At 44.6% G+C, this 20,220-nt stretch overlaps 1 protein-coding gene across 1 annotated transcript; it reads left to right on the forward strand.

Moving 5' to 3' along the window:
- Window positions 1–410: 410 nt before the first annotated feature.
- Window positions 411–19,067, forward strand: PRKAA2 (protein kinase AMP-activated catalytic subunit alpha 2; the record flags this gene model as incomplete). Its single annotated transcript, XM_009287502.1, has 10 exons — window positions 411–663; window positions 3,120–3,261; window positions 5,329–5,422; window positions 6,819–6,963; window positions 7,820–7,907; window positions 10,473–10,697; window positions 12,078–12,582; window positions 14,750–14,876; window positions 15,119–15,194; window positions 16,705–19,067. Coding segments are annotated over 10 exons (1,818 nt in total), but the record flags the coding sequence as incomplete, so codon positions are not given.
- Between the last annotated feature and the right edge of the window lie 1,153 nt (window positions 19,068–20,220).

Here is a 20,220-nt window from a genome sequence, read left to right on the forward strand (position 1 = left end):
TCATTTTTTCTCTTATAAAAATAACTAAATTAGAAGAGTCCTCTTTCAGAAACTAATTCTATTATATCTCTTCCCTTCTTTCCTTAATAGCATCTGATGCTGAAGCGTTCTCATGCCCAGGCAGTCACACGTGGAAGCAGATGGGGTAGCAGCTAAGGACACTCACACCGTGTCCCGTTTGGTGCCATTTTGTGGAGTTTAGGGTCAGCGTTACCACCTGACCCTTATGGCTGGGGGTTTTTTTTGTGGCACAGTGTGCAGTGCTGCTTGTCGTCTCAGTGTTGAATCCATCTCCCCTGCTCACCCCAACAGAGCCCTGGTTGCTGGTTTTAAGCTGCGGTGGAGCTTACCTGAGCACTTGTCACTGAAAGACAAGACATACGCTCAAATCACCTTTCTAATACTGCCACTCATCCCTCCCTCCTCCCCCTGGGCTTTTAATCCAGGAGGTAGTGAGAGGGAAGGAGAAGGCTTCCTCACCACCACCCGAGACCACCATTGCCCATCCCTGGGGCGAGGAGAGGACAAACCCATTAGAGACGAGCTGCACGAGCATCCCCTTCCATGCCTGTGGGAGGCATGGGACCTGCCACTGCTCCTCATCCTGGGGCTGGATCATACCACCAACGTGCTCCAGCACATGGGGTCAGAGACAGCGACTCCGTGAGTAGAGGGAAGGTTGTCCTTACTGCCCCGTGTTAAAATTCCTGCATCTACAGGCTGCAGCTGGAGAGACCTGAAAGGCTTGAAAGGCTCCCACCACATAGCAAATTATATTCTCTGTCTCTCAAGGCGTTCGAGTAGGCTTAACAAGCCACTGGGGACTGAAACAGTAATATCTCTGTATCTAATGCTTACTGTAAGCAAAAGATGGATTACAAAATAGACTGTTTATTTTTAATTATTAATGTGTTTGAGCTAGCAAACCTTCGCAGATTTACACATTGTTTGTCATGGATGGAAAGGAGATGAACTATTTGGCAATGGTATTAAAACCAATAATTATTCATTCTGGGCATGGCTATTTTTTTTTTCCCAATGTATAATAAAAATTTTTCAAAGCATATACAGGGGTAAGGCCAGAAAGGGTTTGTCTTGAAACAAAGGATGGCAGAAATCAGGATTTTCTTCCTAGTTCGGTGATAAACCACTTTGCTTTGCTGTTCCTCAGTTTCCCAACTAATGGCTTAGTGCATTATAATTCTTTAATGGAGCTGAATGAATCAAGGGCAGCTTTTAAAGTACAGCTTCTCGTGCTCCCAGGAAAGAGAGAGCGGAGGTAGCGCAGTGCTATAGTTGACCAAATCAAATGCTGCTGGTAAAAGACTTGATCTCAAAGACGTCTGCTGAAGTTGTGTCACACCACTCTGTCACTCCTTCCTCAGCCTCCTCAGTGTAACATATGCCATGCATATACCATGACAACCTTGGCAAAGAGAGATCAGTGCCCTTTATAAGACAATTGGCACAACTTGGGGAGAATTTCTTGCAGTGACCGAACAGGCTGTACCCCAGCCCCCTCGCAAGGCCCAGTAAAGCTTGACCATGCTTTTGCACCCCTTGCACGCGTGCTGCTTTGCAGTCTTGCTCCAGCAACGCCTCCCCAGCACGGGGCAGGCCCAACGCTGCCCTGCTGTCCTCTCCCCAGGGATGCACCAGGGAAAACGCCTCCTCGGACTATTTACGGCACTCTCCTTGCACTGCAGAAGAGGAATTATCTGCCTCCTCCAGCCCTCAGCTAATCCCTAAATTGCATCTATACTGCAAAGCTTAGTTTATTTACATTTCATCTAGTAGTTTTAAGTATTGCGAGGAATAAAACACACATGCAAAGTGGTGCTTTAATTTTCAAGGGCAGTAAAGTGTTTTATTTTTAGGATGCTCTTATTGAGGAAAGAATCTCTGGCAGGTCTTATCTGGTGGCTAATAATAGTCACCTCACGTGCCCCGAGCAGTGCCGGCGCTGCCTCCCTGCCCTTCTCATGCCATCTGCTTATGCCGTTTGCTTCTGATCAGCTCATTAAAGCCTCCAAAATTACAGAGTCTAATAATGTAATAACAAGTTTTGCACATAATTATTAACTCCTTGCGCTCTATGTTATTACTGAAAGGGTAATGTTCATAATTAGAAAGCACAAATATTTACTGTAAGCACGTTTTCTGTGCATTCTTTAGAAAACCATCCATATGTCACCATTTTTAATATCACATTAGAAAATACTGAGAAGGGGTAGCTCATGGCCAGAGAACCCTTTTAGATATAAACATCCAATTGACAGTTTTCAAGCAGTTTCTGCTGTTAACGTCAATATAAATCTTGCTTCCTGGGAGCTTTTTATTTTTTGTATAGTCTGTTTATTGATGACAAATGGATCAAATGCTGAATTCATTTCACATTATTGTTAAGTTAGTGCAATTCCCCCAGTGACAGTGGTGCTACTCCCAGTTTGTGGTTACTGTTTGTCCCTGTACACAGGAGATAAACATCATCATCTTAATGCACCAAGTGCATATTATAAAAACCCATATTGAAATTTGTATCTTTTCTAAAACCAGATTTGTTCTTGCAGTACATCAGTGTTCCTGCAGCTTGTCATCAAACCAAGAAGCACGCTTGAGAAAGTATAAATAGAAATTAGTTTTAGTAATGCAAATCCCACAGTCCTATTTTGGGCAGGGATAATCCCTATATAATTTTTTTAAAAGAAGTGTGATGGTCTAGTTTTAAGACTGGGTTTATTAGGGATTTAATCAACCAGTGTGTTCCAGTGGAGATTCTCCTCTGCCATTTAAATATATCTGTTTCTGATTGATCTAGCTTTTACATGCTGTAAATCCTTGCAAATTAGCTTTGGGTATGACCTCCTCCAGTAACTCACTCTGTTTTATTTACTTGAGTGTTTTTTGCAGATAAGTCCCCTCTCTTCTGTCTTCCATGACTCCACTGGGAAAACAATAAAGTGAAGAGACAAAAAACAAGTTTAAAATGTTTCAACCCCTCATCTTTTGTTTTTTTCCCTTCAAGAGTTGCTTTTTGCTTGTAAATCACAGTGTCCTAAATTGTTTATATGAATCTTGCTGCACTGTTTAGTGACTTTGCAATGCTCTCTTTCTAATAGTTGGTGAACACCAGCTGACGGGGCACAAAGTAGCAGTAAAAATACTCAACAGACAGAAAATACGCAGCCTGGATGTGGTTGGGAAGATCAAACGAGAAATTCAAAACCTTAAACTCTTCCGGCACCCTCATATTATCAAACTGTAAGTACCGTTTCTGCCATGTGTTCAGTTTGTTCCTCCGTCTGCAAAGACTTCACATACACAGTTGAAAGGGTTTCAGGGGATGGCTTGGAGTAGTAGAAAATGTTAGGTGCGTGGTCAAGTTTTTGCACATTAGAGCCAAACGCTGCTTTTTGAGAGTCTCCCACTAACTTACATGGGACACAGTTAACACTTTGTGAAATGATGGAAGATGTTTCTTCCACTGGGAGTCTGGGTTATCGTAACAGCCAACAGACCGATGTCCCTGCATCAAGTTTTGCTCAGCTAAACCTGTCCAAGCCGTCCTCTCTTCCATGCAGAGGCCATTATAAGGGTGTGGAGAGAGGGTCTGGGCTTTCCTGACCATTCATTGGGATGCTATTAGGAGTTTTTGTGATGACCCTTTTTGGCTTGATATCTCCGGACTTGAAGCTGCTGAGAATTGTGCCTGAGGAATTGCAGCACGGTCAGGCTCGTAGAGTGAAGCCTTGGCCTGAAGTCAATAGGATTTACGTTTTAATGGCCTGATTATCCAGAGCTTAAAGGAACATTTTTTTTTTAATTTATTATTCAGACATAAGTTTTCACAGTTGCCACTCTGATGAACCTGAATTTAAGTTGTAAATCAGCACCTGCACTCCAGCCTCTGGGATTCCTTCTCAATCCCCAGTTTGTGCAGCCAGCCCACATTAATGAGGCACTCGATAAAATCTTTGGCATTTCTATAAAAGAAAGCTGTTGAATGGTAACTGCAAGGATAAGTTGACATTTAGGTCAGCCTTAAAACTGGCATGAGATATAGCAAATACCTGGGACTTAGAGGCAAGGGAAAACAAATTCTCTCTACAGCTAAATAACTAACCATGCAGCAACTGTTGACTTTAGAGCAACTTCACAGTTCCATGGATTTATTGGAGTACAAATTGGTATTATTTCACGAAAAAGCCAGCAAGAGTCCTCAGCTGTGCATCCAGCATCCTGCAAGTTAAGTCCTGTTCACACATTTGTCAAACTATTAAAGCCTAAAAATTAAACCCAGTTTAACAATATCAGTGTTCTATGGTACATACTGCAATCATGAAATACAATGATAAAGAAAAGAGGTGAGGAGACGACCATGGTACATAAAGCTCCTCTTTCATAGCTTTTTACATATATATAAAAGAAGTAGTGGGGCAATTAACAATAATTCAGATGTCTGGGTCCAAAGCACTTCAGAAAAATTAAGTTGATCCTATTGATTTTTATGGGGCTATCACCTGTTCACTTGCTGATCTCTGAAAATTGTTTGAAATCTGTTTGTTTCAAATTACAACCCACAGAAATTCAGCTGTAAAAAAAAAAAGCAAACAACAGTGTATCTGAAATAAAACAGAGGGGGGTCTCAGCTGGTGCTCCTATGAATTCCTGTAGCTGCATTGACCTCAGCTGATCACTGGCAGTTTGTACCAGCTGGGACAGTGAAATGCGTTTGCAGCACTCAGGGATTGTTTTGAATGAAAATGGAGAATAAATTTGTGAGTCAAGGGTGATACTGTCCCCCCCCTCCATTCTAGAATATAGAGGGATTTAATATTTGAAAAATAGCGGTGATCTTTTGGGGTGCTCATCTTTGTTTCTATACCTTTCCAAAAGAAGCTCCCTCTAGTGTCTAGAGTTCTTCTTTATTTCCTTTATCCTTGACGTGAGGGAAACCAAATATATCCCCTCCCTGCCCCCAGCTAACAAAGCCTTCATTTCTAAAGCTGTTGTTGCAGATCTTAGCCAAAATGGGAATCTGAAAGTCAGGACAGTCCTAAATGTGATGGGATTGTCTGGCAGAGATTTCAGAGGATTATTTAAAAGCTGGAAGAAAAACCGTAGGTCTGTTAAAGAGATCCTTTCATAGACAAGTGAAAGATTATTCTTGAAATAAGAGGTAGCTTTTCAGAAGTGGAAAGCAATTATAAATGCAAGATCCAAACAAATGCTTATTTTAAGGGTTGACATGAAACTAATAATCTGTTTAAAAGCCTTTCCCTCTTCTTCTTAATTATTTTTTTTCGAAATCCGTTTGTGTTTTTGAAGGTACCAGGTCATCAGCACGCCAACGGACTTCTTTATGGTCATGGAATACGTATCTGGCGGTGAATTGTTTGATTACATCTGTAAGCACGGACGTGTAAGTGCCAGTACCGTGTCAGCCCAAACACTTGTGTGGGAAGAGGATGGTGTTTAGAAGCAAAACGACTGCTAAAGGGAATGTGGTTAAGGTTAAGGCCCAAAATAGAAGTTGCTTCACAGCAATCCCATCTGGAGTGTCTCGTACCCGGCTCGCACAAAAGTTGCATGCAATTTTTTGCAATGTTCTCTGATGTATTTCAATACGCAAACCAAAATTTCCAAGGTAACATGTTGCTTAGTGCAAATATTTGGAAAACTAGCATATTTTTATAATTTTTAGCTATGGGTTGCCTGTCAAAACCCCCACAGTTCAGCAGCAGATTTACGTGTGTGCGGGGCACTGGAGGGGAAGAGCACTCAGTGTGCTCTCCGTCCGGGTCATTCGTCTCCCCCTTGGCTGCACGTCAGGTTTTTTGAAGACTTTTTAAGGATGTGGCTTATCTGAACAACATTTTCAAATGCCAGTAATCCTGCTGGGTATAAATCACCTGAGGCGTAGGTTGAGCCCGTGAAATGTGATACTATGGTTACAAAGAAAATCACTAGTGTCTGCCCCGTGGACATCCTTGTAGGCAGGGAGCAATCGCAGGGCAAGGGGATAAAAATGGGCTGAAGTGGACATCCAGAATAAGGCTTTCAGGTGAAGGATCAGCCCATCATACTTTTCCTCTCTGTACTACAAAAATCAATACATTTACAATAAATTGGTTTAGATTAATGCACTGGTCGATGGAGCTGACTCCATTTACTTTTCTACATACAGTTCTGATTTCCAGCACATTTTACCCATCTGGGTCTTTTCAGTGACTAATTTGGATCCTTTCTGAACTTTTGCATTCAGAAACTAAATTTTTCATGAAGAGATTCTTTAGGAAGTCATCAGTAAAAATAATCAGTCTCTTCATCATTTTAAATATAATTTCTCTAATATAGCTCCTACAACTTTATAGCTAATATAGCTATACCGCTAATTAAAGTCATCACAATATTCCACCTTTAGCTTTTTTTTCCAAAGCCATCTGTCCATGAGGAATTGCTCCCTGCAGCATCCTCTGCGGTGTTTTGTCCAGCCTCAACCTGCATGTGCTGTATAGCAGAACTCATCCCGTTGGGACAGCAGGCCATTGCCTCATAGGTGCCACCAATGAGTTCTTCTTGATAGCTCAGCTAAATTTAGGTTTCTGATTTCATCTCTGGGCTATATCATTTGCAAACACTAGCATATTATAAAATGCAAGGGGAGAAAAGTGCTTTATTTGCTGCTTTTGGTCACAAGCACGCTGTGATTTTCTCTCTGCACCCTGGAACATTTTGGCTCCTTGCTAAGTCAAACCTTCCCTCGCCAGCTCTGCATGCAGACCAACCTTCAGGACTATTTCCCCTTGCGTCCATAGGTTGAAGAGGCAGAAGCTCGACGCCTTTTCCAGCAGATTCTCTCCGCGGTGGATTACTGCCACAGACACATGGTTGTCCACCGAGACCTGAAACCAGAGAACGTGCTGTTGGATGCACACATGAATGCAAAGATAGCCGATTTTGGTATGTGACCCCAGCAGCATTCCAGAAATGCAGCCAGCTCCGAGGTGCTTGCTAGAGCGTGTCTGTGTAGCACGCCTTACAAAACCCAGAGCCTGTTTTCCTAACCACTAGCAGTTGCTTTACCTGAAAAGCCCACAGTTATAAACACTGGCCTTTTTGCAAAAGCAGGGATTACTTATTGTAGGCTGCTTCTGTACTGGCATTAAGAATGGAGCAGCGAAGTAATTTGCAAATCTTCACTATGTTTTAGTATAATCACCTAATATAAAGATTTAGCTAATTTATGTTTAAGACAGACTCGGTGCAGTTAATTCCAGGGTGAGCTGGCTGCGTGTGTTTATTTTCATGCATGTTCTCCGTACGTTTGGCCATGTGCTCTTGGCCTCACTTCATTTTACAAACGAGCAGTAACAGGAGTCTTTCAGTGGCATTACCGATTGAAATCCATTGAAATAGCTGGGCTACCAGCTCAGTCCCGGTGAGTCCTTTCTAGCAGTGATAAATCCTTTTGAAGATTTACTAATTTCACAGCCCCACACAATTCCCATATAAAGTAAGTGCTCTGAGATGAATTATGTCTCTTTTCCTCTGTGCTCTGTGCTTTGCAACTTAGAGAAGCAAAATAAGCCTGGAGTGAATATTCCTTGGTTGGATGTGAAAATAACAATAATAACAATAATAATAATTATTATTTTTTGCAAATCAGCTCAAAGGAGTCTATCTAAATTATGTCAACAGTTCCCCTGCAAATTGCTGCCTCCACTTGCTATACCTGTCCTCTTCTGTGCGACACGGAGTCCTCTATGGCTGGACCTTCACATTAAACATCAATATGTAGTAAACATCTTGTTTTTAGGCTTGTCCAACATGATGTCAGATGGCGAATTTCTACGCACCAGCTGTGGTTCCCCAAATTATGCAGCCCCCGAAGTCATCTCTGGAAGGTAGGATGTTCCACTTCTAATCAGAGCCAATGTGAGCACATGGGTTTTAAATTTGTTCTTGGGATTGGAAACAGCTTTGCACATCTAGTAAAAGCAGCTGAATCCTTCCAGCCTGTATTTTATGTTTGGGTGAATCTATTGGCAAAAATCTGAAAGTTTTCTTGGTTATTACATTTCTCAGTAGCTGTAATAGCAAACCATGTTTTGCTAAAGATGTTTACTTTGGAGGAATTATTAATAGCAGATGTTGACTGTTTATATTGCTAATTAAAGAGGGTGAAAATTACTCTTTGGATGCAAATACTGAGGTTTCAGATAGAAAGGCTTTCCAGGCCACGCCCTTCTCTCCTGCCCACCTATAATATAAAACACAGCATTAATGAGGAAAACCATTCACTACAGAAGAATCGGGAAGATCTTTAATCACTTCCCTACACTGTTGAACTCTAGTATTGAAAATACTTGTCTTCTGGTTCCTTAAGCTAGGGGTTTTGTTCGTGACAGTAGGTTCAACCATCATAACTTTGTTTTGAATTGATGAATTGAATTGACAGACCTCCAGTGTGGTTGCATCTCTCAGCGTGCAACATCTGTACAACACATGGCATGTCGAACGCACTCTGCAAGGTTGAATTGGACTTTAGCGTGTTGATACAGAAGTGTTAGCTCCTATGTTTTACTGTCAGGAACCTAAGTTACATAGAATGTACTTATTTCCCTAACTCTCTCTATAATAGCATAGCAAGGATTGCAAATACAAATTTTCAAGTTCTCAGTCCTCTGTATGGTCCTTCAAACTGCCCATCTCATTATCTGCCCCATATTTTTGAATCGCCCTTTGCATGAGCATTAGTTTTCCTAATCCAGCGTATTTTTGCCTGTAACTGTAGCTTTTAAATACAACGTTTTGTTCAAAGTGTGTTTACTGTGGTTATGATTATTTTATCCCTGTTTACACCAGTGCAAGTGTTGGCAGAGTATCCTAGGAATTAGACCAGCATCCAAAAACCCTGTTGTGACTACAGCTCTACGTGCGAAAACAAGTAAATCCTCATTGTCAAGAGGGGGACAAAGCCAGAAACTCTACCGTGATTCCAAAAAAATACTATTTCCATGCCCTTTTCGGTAAAGGCCAGCAGCACATTATTTTCAGTTCGTATAGGAGACAGGGCGCATGGCAGATTAACAAGAAGGATTTAGTCCCTGTATGCAGAGCCTGATCGTTCCAAGGATACAGGCAATACAGCTTATTAACGACAAAAGTAAGAAAGAAAAGCAAAACCAAACCTACACATTGCACTTTTTCACTGGCTACTGCTGCAGCCCTCCCGCATCGGTACTGCTTACAGTATCAGTGATCCTTGATTTTTATACCCCTGAATTATATGTCAAGCTGCCCTCTTCTCAAAGCTATAACATCGTATGAGAGCTGCATTTGTGGGGGAGAGGCATGATCTGCTGTTCCTGCAGCAGGATGAATGCCTTGCCGGTGAGTGTGCAGGGCAGGGGTGAGCTGGTTCCCGGCTCCTGCTGCCTTTGCTGGGTAGAGCACAAAAGCAGGAAAGCGTGACACCTCAGGCTTCAGAGACATAAAAGTGCATCTCATTTGGGCTTAAAAGTCCAATCAGCTGTTCAAGCAATGTGGTTATCAGCAAAAGAATCAGGCTTCCTATCTGTCGGAATCGGGCATGGCGGCAGGACCAAGGGGGCATCTAGTTAATTGTCTCCATTTCCAAAATGACTTTGCTGCTGTCCCTGGCCTCAGCAGGGAAAGTCTCACCCTTGGACAAGCAGAGCTGGTGTTTTGGTGATGTTCAGAGAATGACTGCATGCATGACCAGTGCTTTTAGTACACTGGTGTGTCTGCGGCAGTGCTTTTCAGGAGGAGCAAGTGCAGGATGATGAGGTTTCATGAAGAGAGTTCTGTATTTCCATTTCAACCTTTGTATTTTGGTAGGATTTTACAGCCCAAGGGTAGGCACTGCCTCCCAAAATCTCTGAGAAAGCATCGGTTGTAGCAAAAAGAGATAAACAAATCGAGCAAGCAAGCAGCAGCAAAATTCATATATTTGAGGTGTCCCAACTTGGTGATGCCAGGAAGCACATTAGCAGCTTGTCAGAAGCGGGAGCGCTTGCATACCAGCACACAAACTTCACCTGAAAATAAACACTCAGAGATACAGTATCTGCTGCTGTTTAATCTGCCTCGCTGAATGAACAGAAATTGCTGGCTGAGCCCTTGGGACAAAGGAGCAAACAGCCTGGCAGAACTCTTGGAAATGTGGGGTTTGGCTTTTTGGAGGGTCTGGCAGAGGCGGGGATGTACACAGCCGTCCAGAGGAGTGTGGGCAGCCAGTGCCAGCTCTGCCATATCATTTCCCCTCGCCCCTGAGTGATTTTGGCTTAGGCAGGTTTGGTTGGGGGCATCCACGTGAGCAGCCCTGGGGTGGGCTGCAGCTCTGGCCCCAGTGGACCTGGCAGTGGGTCCCCAGTGGGACCTGCACCCTAACTAAGGAGAGGAGGATGGGGGGATGACACCTTTTTCCTGCCCTTGCCTTCGTGCAGGCTGTACGCAGGCCCAGAGGTGGACATCTGGAGCTGCGGCGTTATCCTCTACGCCCTTCTCTGCGGCACTCTGCCTTTCGATGATGAGCACGTCCCCACCCTCTTCAAGAAGATCCGGGGAGGTGTGTTTTACATCCCTGAATACCTCAACCGGTCCGTTGCCACTCTCCTCATGCACATGCTGCAGGTTGACCCCCTCAAGCGAGCAACCATCAAGGACATCAGGTCAGCCCAGGTGGGATGGGGTGGGCTGGCTGTGTTCAGAGGGCTCCGGCACACCAGTGGCAGAGGATGGTGGCTGTCCTGGGGGTCACCCGCTGGCAGGTGGGCAGGGTGGTTTACCGGAGTAGTCAGCTAACCCAGCTGTTTTTTGTCCTAAGTGATTCAAGGAGCACTCCTGCACCCTTGTGTGCTGATGGAGAGGTGGGTGCTGCTGGCTGGCAGTGGGTGATGATGAACAGGGTGATGATTTTACATATATTATGTATATATACAAAAAATGCCATTTTACTGCATTATAAAATAGCCTCAAAAATCTCTTAATAGTGCTTAGCAAAACCAGCTATATCATGCAATAATCCAAAGTACTCAATATCCACCAGCCATTTTTCATTCTTTCAAGACCACCTCCCTCTGGGTACCAGTTCAGAATAAGAGGGTAATCATTGTACTTAGTGTCTCTCCAATAAAAAAGGAGGAGAAACACAAGAATTACTAACTTAATCCTTAAATATTGCATATAGTTTAAAATGTGAGCAAATGGTTCATCTTTAAATGCAGCGTAGTTTTCTTGTCTAGTCAATGAGCGCAGTGCCCATGAACCTTTTATCTGCATGCATCACTGAGGAAATTCAAGGTAAAGGGAATAATTGGGCTCTTAAGCAGATATTTGTGCCTTCAGAGATCATTAAAAGTTCATGGCTGGTAGTAGGACTTCAAAATTCTCACAATCTGAGTCATTTTAGAAAAGTTTTGTAAAACTGGAGCCCGACACGCATATTATGAAATTTATAGTAATCATTACATCTAGCTGGTGTGCTAAGCATATATGTAAATAAATGTTACTGGGACTTTCAGGAGTTCTCAGGTTTTTAATGCATTTGCGATGGATGGCCTTAATTTTACCCTTCAAGTAAAACCAAGTAAAAGGCCTTTTTTATTTCTTAAGTCCTTAAGACTAGAGGATTTAATTACATGTTAGAGCAGCAGCACATGTGGCAAGCTTACAGCTGATACGTAGAACCTATAGACAAGCCTCTCTGTGGCATTTGCCAGTTAATTATCATTGACTTCATTGTAAATCAGTGGGAATCAGGTACCTGGATAGCTTTGATGCTCTGTATCTCTCTCAGACCCATAGTAATCAAAAAACATGAGGATCTCGTAAGTGCTGAGGTCTTACGTCAAAGTCAAGTGAGCAAGCAGCCATGCTTGCAAAGTGTCATTGCTGTTGCAGTACTGGGGGGACCGTGCAGGGCTGTGTTGAGCTCCCCAGTCTGCAGCTGAGGATTAGTCTTAGCTAGACCAAGCGAGGGACTGGTGACAATGGTTGCCCCAGCTTGCCTTGCACAGAGCTCATGGTGGCTCCTCTCTGCCTTTCCCCAGGGAGCATGAGTGGTTTAAGGAGGAGCTGCCCAGTTACCTGTTCCCAGAGGACCCTTCCTATGACGCCACCGTCATCGATGATGATGCCGTTCGCGAAGTTTGTGAAAAGTTTGAATGCATGGAGTCGGAGGTGATGAACAGCCTGTACAGCGGTGACCCTCAGGACCAGCTGGCGGTGGCTTACCACCTTGTCATCGACAACCGGAGGATCATGAACCAAGCCAGCGAGTTCTACCTTGCCTCCAGCCCCCCCACCGGCTCCTTCATGGATGACAGTGCCATGCACATCCCTCCCGGGGTGAAGCCGCACCCCGAGCGGATGCCACCGTTGATAGCGGACAGCCCCAAAGCGCGATGTCCTTTGGATGCCCTCAACACCACGAAGCCAAAACCCCTGACTGTGAAAAAGGCCAAGTGGCACTTGGGAATCCGCAGCCAGAGCAAACCCTATGACATTATGGCCGAGGTGTACCGTGCTATGAAACAGCTGGACTTCGAGTGGAAGGTAGGGAGTGCTGGTGCTTCGTGGTGGTTTTCAAGGGTCTTTTTCTCATGAGCTGAATTGCTCAGGGAGATTAATAAGTATGGTTACAGCCTCACCGGTTTCCAAATAAATGCCCACACCTTGCGATCATCCCTGTTATTTCTCATTAATACAAACACGCTGAATTAAGATGCTAGCTGTGGTTCAATATCTGTGGTGTTTATTTATGGCATGAAATAAGAGTTTTCTTTCTGAATGCTCTAAGCCTCTGACTGGAAAGATGATTCTGCCTCGTTTAACTGCGAGGATGAAAGGAGCTGGTCATATTTCTAATTTTAGTGACTAATTCCTTGCGAGGTCATCGCGAGTGCTCCTGAGCAAAGTAACTCTCATTATTTCTGCTTGGGTCCTGGCAGTCGTGTGTGCTGAAATGGCACGATATGCATCTTCTTAAAAGATGCACAGATGAGGGGCAGGGGGCCGTTGCGGGCAGGAGTTTGTACCATTGATGTGGTGGCATTTTCCTCGATGGAGATGGAGCGGTGCTTGTGGACCAGGTGTGCTTTCAGACACTTACTGCTTCCCTGGTTTAGGGCTCAGCTTCTTGAAGCTTGATTTAAACCCAGATGACATTTTAGTTGATGGTATTCACTTCAGATACTTCCTTCAGCGCTACACAGCATTTAGTCACAATCTTTTTCAAAGTCCGATTAATAAATCCCTAAGTTAGCCCTTAATATTTTCTGTTGAGCCTGATTCCCTAAATCTCGGTGCAGTCGCTGACGTGAGCTCTCCTGACTCATGGCCTTTCGCAGCAGCCTCGTGCGAGCATCGAGAGCAAGGTAAGGAGAATTTCAGCCCAGATCTTCATCACCAGAGGAGATACCCTCCTCACTCCAGGTCCCAAGGGTTGTACAGTGTGAACATCACTGTGCGACTTCTTCAAAGCCTCCTATCCTCCTTATTTTTGATAATATTGCGTATTTAAAGCCAAGTAGCGCCCAGAAACCTGATTTCACTGCACCAGCCAGGAGGTTGACCGTCTCCAGATGCATATGCCTACACCAGCCAGACATTTGTTAGCTGCATGGTTTTAAAGAGAGCGAACAAATCTGATGTATTTCTGGTACAGCTTCACAAACCAAGTCAGCCCAACGTCTTCATGTAGGCAGTGGAGCTTATTTTGTGCGAGGAGGTTTCACAATAGTCTTTCCCACCCTAAGAATAACTTCAGATGTGACTCTTCATCAAAATAGCTTTCCCATCCATGCAATTGCTTCGTAAATATAGCACAGAGAAAAGATCTCATTGCAAATGAGATGCAGCAGATTGTGGGGTGGGAAGCAGCAAGAGAAAATACACAGCTCAAGGCTGATTCATGAACACTGAATTTAGCTGCGCCAATGGAAGAAGTTACTCTCCCCAGCTGCCCAGCCTGCCCTGGTTTCACGGGCATGGTCCTCGTCTGCGGGTCCACGAGTGGACCTTTTGGCTCCTATGGCCATTGCTGCTGGTGAGGGAGGAGCAAACATCAGTTTGGTGCCTGGCAGATGGGTCACGGCAGCTTCGTCTGCCAGCAGCTGGTGAATCGGAGCCCTAAGAAGCATTTTTAAAGATAGGAGGAAATAGGATATGAAGCCTATTTCCAGATGATCCAGAGAGTTATGGCCACTCCAGCTACTGATGCTGAGACCCCACTTGCTCCACTTGCTGGCATCACAGTCCCAGAGCCCCTAGACCCCCGGTCTGACTGCAGTTGCTGACCCCAAATTCACTCACACCAGTCTCACCAGTTGCTGGCATCTCATCTTTACAGCACTCGGGTACATGGGATAGATTACACGGAAAAACAGTTAAGAAAAGATTTAATAAGAAGATAGGACAGACTGGTGGTCAGGAGCAGTGCTCAGACAAGCACACTGACCAGCCTTGGTTTTCACAAAACTGTCCCCTTTCCATCTATTCCCCACTTTGTTCCTCCCCAACCCTTTTCCTTAACAAGTTTTGTATAGTCCCACTAATGCAAACTAAAATGAAGCCATTTTTGCTTAATTTTATAGGCATTGTTCTTTCTAGAAACTGTGTTTTTCTCAGAAGATGTCTTGCTAGTATTTAGAAAAAAATAAGGAAAGAAATGTTCGTCTTGCTACCTTGAATCTTACTCCTGAAAGCAAGTTTCCCGTTGCAGGTGGTGAACTCCTACCATCTCAGAGTGCGCCGCAAGAACCCGGTAACAGGCAATTACGTGAAAATGAGCCTGCAGCTCTACCAGGTTGATAACCGCAGCTATCTCTTGGACTTCAAAAGCATTGATGGTAAGCGGGAAATGGTGCAGCACAAGATGTAAAACACATAAAACGACAAGTTTGGAAGTTTAAAAAAAATTTAAAAATCATTCTTTGCATTTCAAAATGCTTATGCAGCTGTTTCAAGTCAGCAAAAGCCCTTTTGATCCATTTGTCTCCACTACTGTTACTAGTTCCGTACCAAACATGCATTGCAGATGCCAAACTAATGCCACTTTTTCTTTTTTCTTTTTTTTTTTTTAATATTCAAGATGATGTGATGGAACAGAGGTCTGGCTCGTCCACGCCGCAGCGCTCCTGCTCTGCCGCCGGCTTGCATCGGCCGAGGCTGAGCATCGATGCTGCCGCCGCCAGAGAAAATACACAGCTCAAGGCTGATTCATGAACACTGAATTTAGCTGCGCCAATGGAAGAAGTTACTCTCCCCAGCTGCCCAGCCTGCCCTGGTTTCACGGGCATGGTCCTCGTCTGCGGGTCCACGAGTGGACCTTTTGGCTCCTATGGCCATTGCTGCTGGTGAGGGAGGAGCAAACATCAGTTTGGTGCCTGGCAGATGGGTCACGGCAGCTTCGTCTGCCAGCAGCTGGTGAATCGGAGCCCTAAGAAGCATTTTTAAAGATAGGAGGAAATAGGATATGAAGCCTATTTCCAGATGATCCAGAGAGTTATGGCCACTCCAGCTACTGATGCTGAGACCCCACTTGCTCCACTTGCTGGCATCACAGTCCCAGAGCCCCTAGACTCCCCCGGTCACTGCAGTTGCTGACCCCAAATTCACTCACACCAGTCTCACCAGTTGCTGGCATCTCATCTCAGCACTCAGGTACATGGGGTAGTCAGATTACACGGAAAAATAGTTAAGAAAAGATTTAATAAGAAGATAGGACAGACTGGTGGTCAGGAGCAGTGCTCAGACAAGCACACTGACCAGCCTTGGTTTTCACAAAACTGTCCCCTTTCCATCTATTCCCCACTTTGTTCCTCCCCAACCCTTTTCCTTAACAAGTTTTGTATAGTCCCAAGGTACATGGGGTAGTCAGATTACACGGAAAAATAGTTAAGAAAAGATTTAATAAGAAGATAGGACAGACTGGTGGTCAGGAGCAGTGCTCAGACAAGCACACTGACCAGCCTTGGTTTTCACAAAACTGTCCCCTTTCCATCTATTCCCCACTTTGTTCCTCCCCAACCCTTTTCCTTAACAAGTTTTGTATAGTCCCACTAATGCAAACTAAAATGAAGCCATTTTTGCTTAATTTTATAGGCATTGTTCTTTCTAGAAACTGTGTTTTTCTCAGAAGATGTCTTGCTAGTATTTAGAAAAAAATAAGGAAAGAAATGTTCGTCTTGCTACCTTGAATCTTACTCCTGAAAGCAAGTTTCCCGTTGCAGGTGGTGAACTCCTACCATCTCAGAGTGCGCCGCAAGAACCCGGTAACAGGCAATTACGTGAAAATGAGCCTGCAGCTCTACCAGGTTGATAACCGCAGCTATCTCTTGGACTTCAAAAGCATTGATGGTAAGCGGGAAATGGTGCAGCACAAGATGTAAAACACATAAAACGACAAGTTTGGAAGTTTAAAAAAAATTTAAAAATCATTCTTTGCATTTCAAAATGCTTATGCAGCTGTTTCAAGTCAGCAAAAGCCCTTTTGATCCATTTGTCTCCACTACTGTTACTAGTTCCGTACCAAACATGCATTGCAGATGCCAAACTAATGCCACTTTTTCTTTTTTCTTTTTTTTTTTTTAATATTCAAGATGATGTGATGGAACAGAGGTCTGGCTCGTCCACGCCGCAGCGCTCCTGCTCTGCCGCCGGCTTGCATCGGCCGAGGCTGAGCATCGATGCTGCCGCGGCCACCGAGTGCCAGTCGCTGATGGGCTCTCTGAGCGGCTCCTTCGTCGGCAGCATCCCCTCGGTGACGCCGCGCCTGGGGAGCCACACCATGGACTTCTTCGAGATGTGCGCTAGCCTGATCATGGCCCTGGCTCGCTGACGGGCGGCACTGAGGCACTGGTCCCTCCACAGACGGTATTGCACTGTGAGGATCTGGTCCGACTTGTCTGTTCCTTGTTTCTTCTGCTTCGTTCCTCCTCCTCCTCCTTCACCCCTCACCGCTCCATAGCCTGCGACACAGAGGCAATTCCAGACCCAAAACATACTCCCCTCTAACAAGGCACTGAGGAAATTAAGAATAACTGTATTTCACTCGTTATACCGTGGTGAAATGTATCCAATACCCTTTTTTTCCTAGTGAACTGAATGGGAAATGTTGGCATGGCTGTAAGGTAGCAAATGTATCGCTGAGTTTCTGGAAAACACCTCCCCCCTGGTTCATCCTGAGTTAACAGAGCCATGGCCAAGCTTTCTGTGATGTAGGTAGTGCGCAGTGAGGTTGATGTTGTATCCCCTTTGCTGTGCAGAGCAGGGGCAGGATGGGCTGAGGTAGGTCAGAGGGGTCAACCAGGAGCTACACGAAATGGAGCGGAGGGGTAATGAAGTAGCTCTGTGGCGTTCACACCCGGGTCCCGGCAGGGCTGCCGGCCTCTGGTAACACTTTCCTCCTAAAACTAGCAGTTGCTTAGATGCTTCTGCACTAGTGCAATATGCCATCCCTCCCCTCTGTTTTTTTTCACCTGCTAAAGATGGGGAGGGAAGGTGGGATGTGCAAAGGTCCTGTTGCAAATGTGCCGTGGGAAAGCCTCCACATGTCAAGTCTTTGCAGAGCAGTGTCCCATAAGATGCTTTATTTTGTCCTCCTGAGAGCTCTGGACGGCACTGACCTGCTCACCACATTCAAAGATGAAGGCTGCTTGCCTTTTTTGCAGCCCTTAATTGTCACCCCCCTCCAACCCGCTCACCCTCCCCTGCCTCACCGCCAGCTCCAGGGGCCGAATCCCAAGCAGGATTTGGATGAGCCACCGACGGAGGGCAGGATGCCGATGAGCCACCCAAAAACCCAGCGCTTCGCCCACACTTCACCCAAGGGCGGGGAACATCACTGCCGGGTGAGAGCCAGCAGCATCGCGTGGCTCTGAAGCATTTACCTCTCACCTTTCCTATAGGAAACCTTTGCCCGTTGTCAGCACCCTAAAATCGCTGCCAAATCTGCCTTCCCTGCCTTGCCCACTCGCAGCTTCGCGCCACCAGAGACTCACTTTTCATGCCGAAGGGCTCTCCCGTCCTGCTGCTGCTCACCGGACTGTGACCTTCACCACTCCGCTGATAAGGCAGGGATATCTGAATTCAGAGTTGTACTGTTTCTTTACTACGGGCTATCTGAAGGATAGGATTTTATTTTTTAAAACAAACTACGGGAATTTTTAAGGTTAAATTCTTGTTATTCAAGGGCAAACTCTAATGCGTGTGTGATTTCTTTGTTTAAAAGAATTATTTTTTTTTATTACATAGGCTTAATCTAATGGGCAGCGTTGGCATCTGCTTGGCTTTGCTCCGGTATTTAATCTATTTACTTGATTGTGAAGGAACGTAATAGTCTAATCAGTCAAGGAACAAATACTTTATGAAAACTGCCAAAAAAATCCTGGGTGTTTTTTTTTTCCTTGGGTTTTTTTTGTTTTGTTTTAAGAAACAAAGCGAAGGAGAACTTGAGCAACGTTGCTGGTCCCAGTTATGCGGTCATTCAACTTTAAAAAAAATTTAATCCATCTTTTTGATAGCTTCTTATGACCCATCGAGGTTTTTTGCTAGGTTTTTTTGTACAGTTGCACTTTAATTTACACTTTCTGCAAGTTTCTATGAGAAGCAAGGGAGAGAATGACACATTAAGCCTTTTGTACTAATCATTTTAGGTAACGAAGACAAATACGGGATATTTTTGCCATCTACTGGCATGTAAGTGGACATTTTCAGCTTGAAGTCCCTTTGTTTCAAAACACAAAATTGCCTTACTTTTGTTACAGATTTCGCTTGGATTCTCACTAACGTGACTGTATAGCTCCGATTTTTCCAGAAGCCGCACAAAGTAGAAAGCTTCAAAAAAAAATCAGTTTTGCTGTTAAGTTCTTGTACGCTAAATCCAACACAGCAGTGGTTGGATTATAAATCCGGCAGCAGAACAATTTTGTTTTTAAAAGAAACACTGGAAATATTTGTAGTACTCCTAGGTTTTGTAATGAGCTTTTTATTATATTATCATTATTAAATAAATACTCTGGGGTGGAGGATGGCTTTGGTACTGTGCCTGGTGGCTATTGGATGATGTGCGTCTCCAGTGCTGTGCTCTGAGCGGGTCATACCTGGCGAGGATGGAGAATCCAGACTCCTGCGTGCAAAAAAACCCCACCCCAGAGCCAAAGTTGGGCGGCACCCAGCTCTTTAGCAGCTTTCGGATCAGTGCTGAGACATGAGCAAACGCTGAGCAAACAGCCCTAAATGGTTTTGGGTGCTGGAGGTAAGCCCCTTTGGAAAGGAGCAGGAGAGGGCGGCTGAGCGGCCGTAGGGACAGACATTAATTTCCATCCAAGAAACAGTTAGGAGCGTCCATACCCCTGCTGTGAAATGTATTTGAAATGTAAAAGGCTGTTTAAATCATCACTCAGAACTGAGCATCTTGCCAAGTCGCTTGTCCTGGAAACACCTGTAGCCCAGTTGATAATGAGCTGGTGCATTAGATTAATCTGCGGTTCAGAAGTATGTAGATGTACAGATGTCTTGCCTTAAAATGACACTTGTCCTCTGGGATTTCCTACCCAGCAGAACTAGTAGTATTAAACGGCAGCAAATGCCCTTGGGAGGAAATATTTGCTTCCTGGAGGCGGGTGGGATTTCTAGGTGGTAGGATAAGCCCTTGTGGCACTTGGCATCTTCTCAGACCCATGCAAACATTAACTCGCATGGATCTGCAAAACCAGTCTTGCCTAGAAGGCAATAAGAGTGGCTCGGTTTTCCATATGGAGAGAAACGACGAGATGAAGCAACTTTCCTGCTCAATGTCAGCAGAGGCAGTGGAGCGAGTAGGACTGATGGAAGTACCTCCTCGATGAACACGTCGGATTAAAGTGTCCATTGCAGCCTTACCCAAATCCGTGCTGCATTTTGAGATATTCTGAGAAGTTTCACTTCTCTTTTTAATTTATGTTACCTTCAAATAGGCTGTTTTCTGGTTCCCAGCTGCAAAGAAGCTGCTGACCTCTGGTTACATTTTCCAGAGGAAAAGTTTAACTTTTACACTGTTACACTGTGGTCAGTTTTTCTGAGTTATGCTGGTACATGCAGGAGCATCAGGAAAAGCAGGGTAGATGTATTTGAACTACAGAAACTTGAATTACTCCAAGTGCAATTCTTCAAAAGCCACTGGACAGCTGTGCTTTGGAAGCCACAAACTCA

This window comes from Aptenodytes forsteri, unplaced genomic scaffold (assembly GCF_000699145.1).
Source record: "Aptenodytes forsteri isolate BGI_AS27 unplaced genomic scaffold, ASM69914v1 Scaffold119, whole genome shotgun sequence".
Lineage (NCBI taxonomy): Eukaryota > Metazoa > Chordata > Aves > Sphenisciformes > Spheniscidae > Aptenodytes > Aptenodytes forsteri.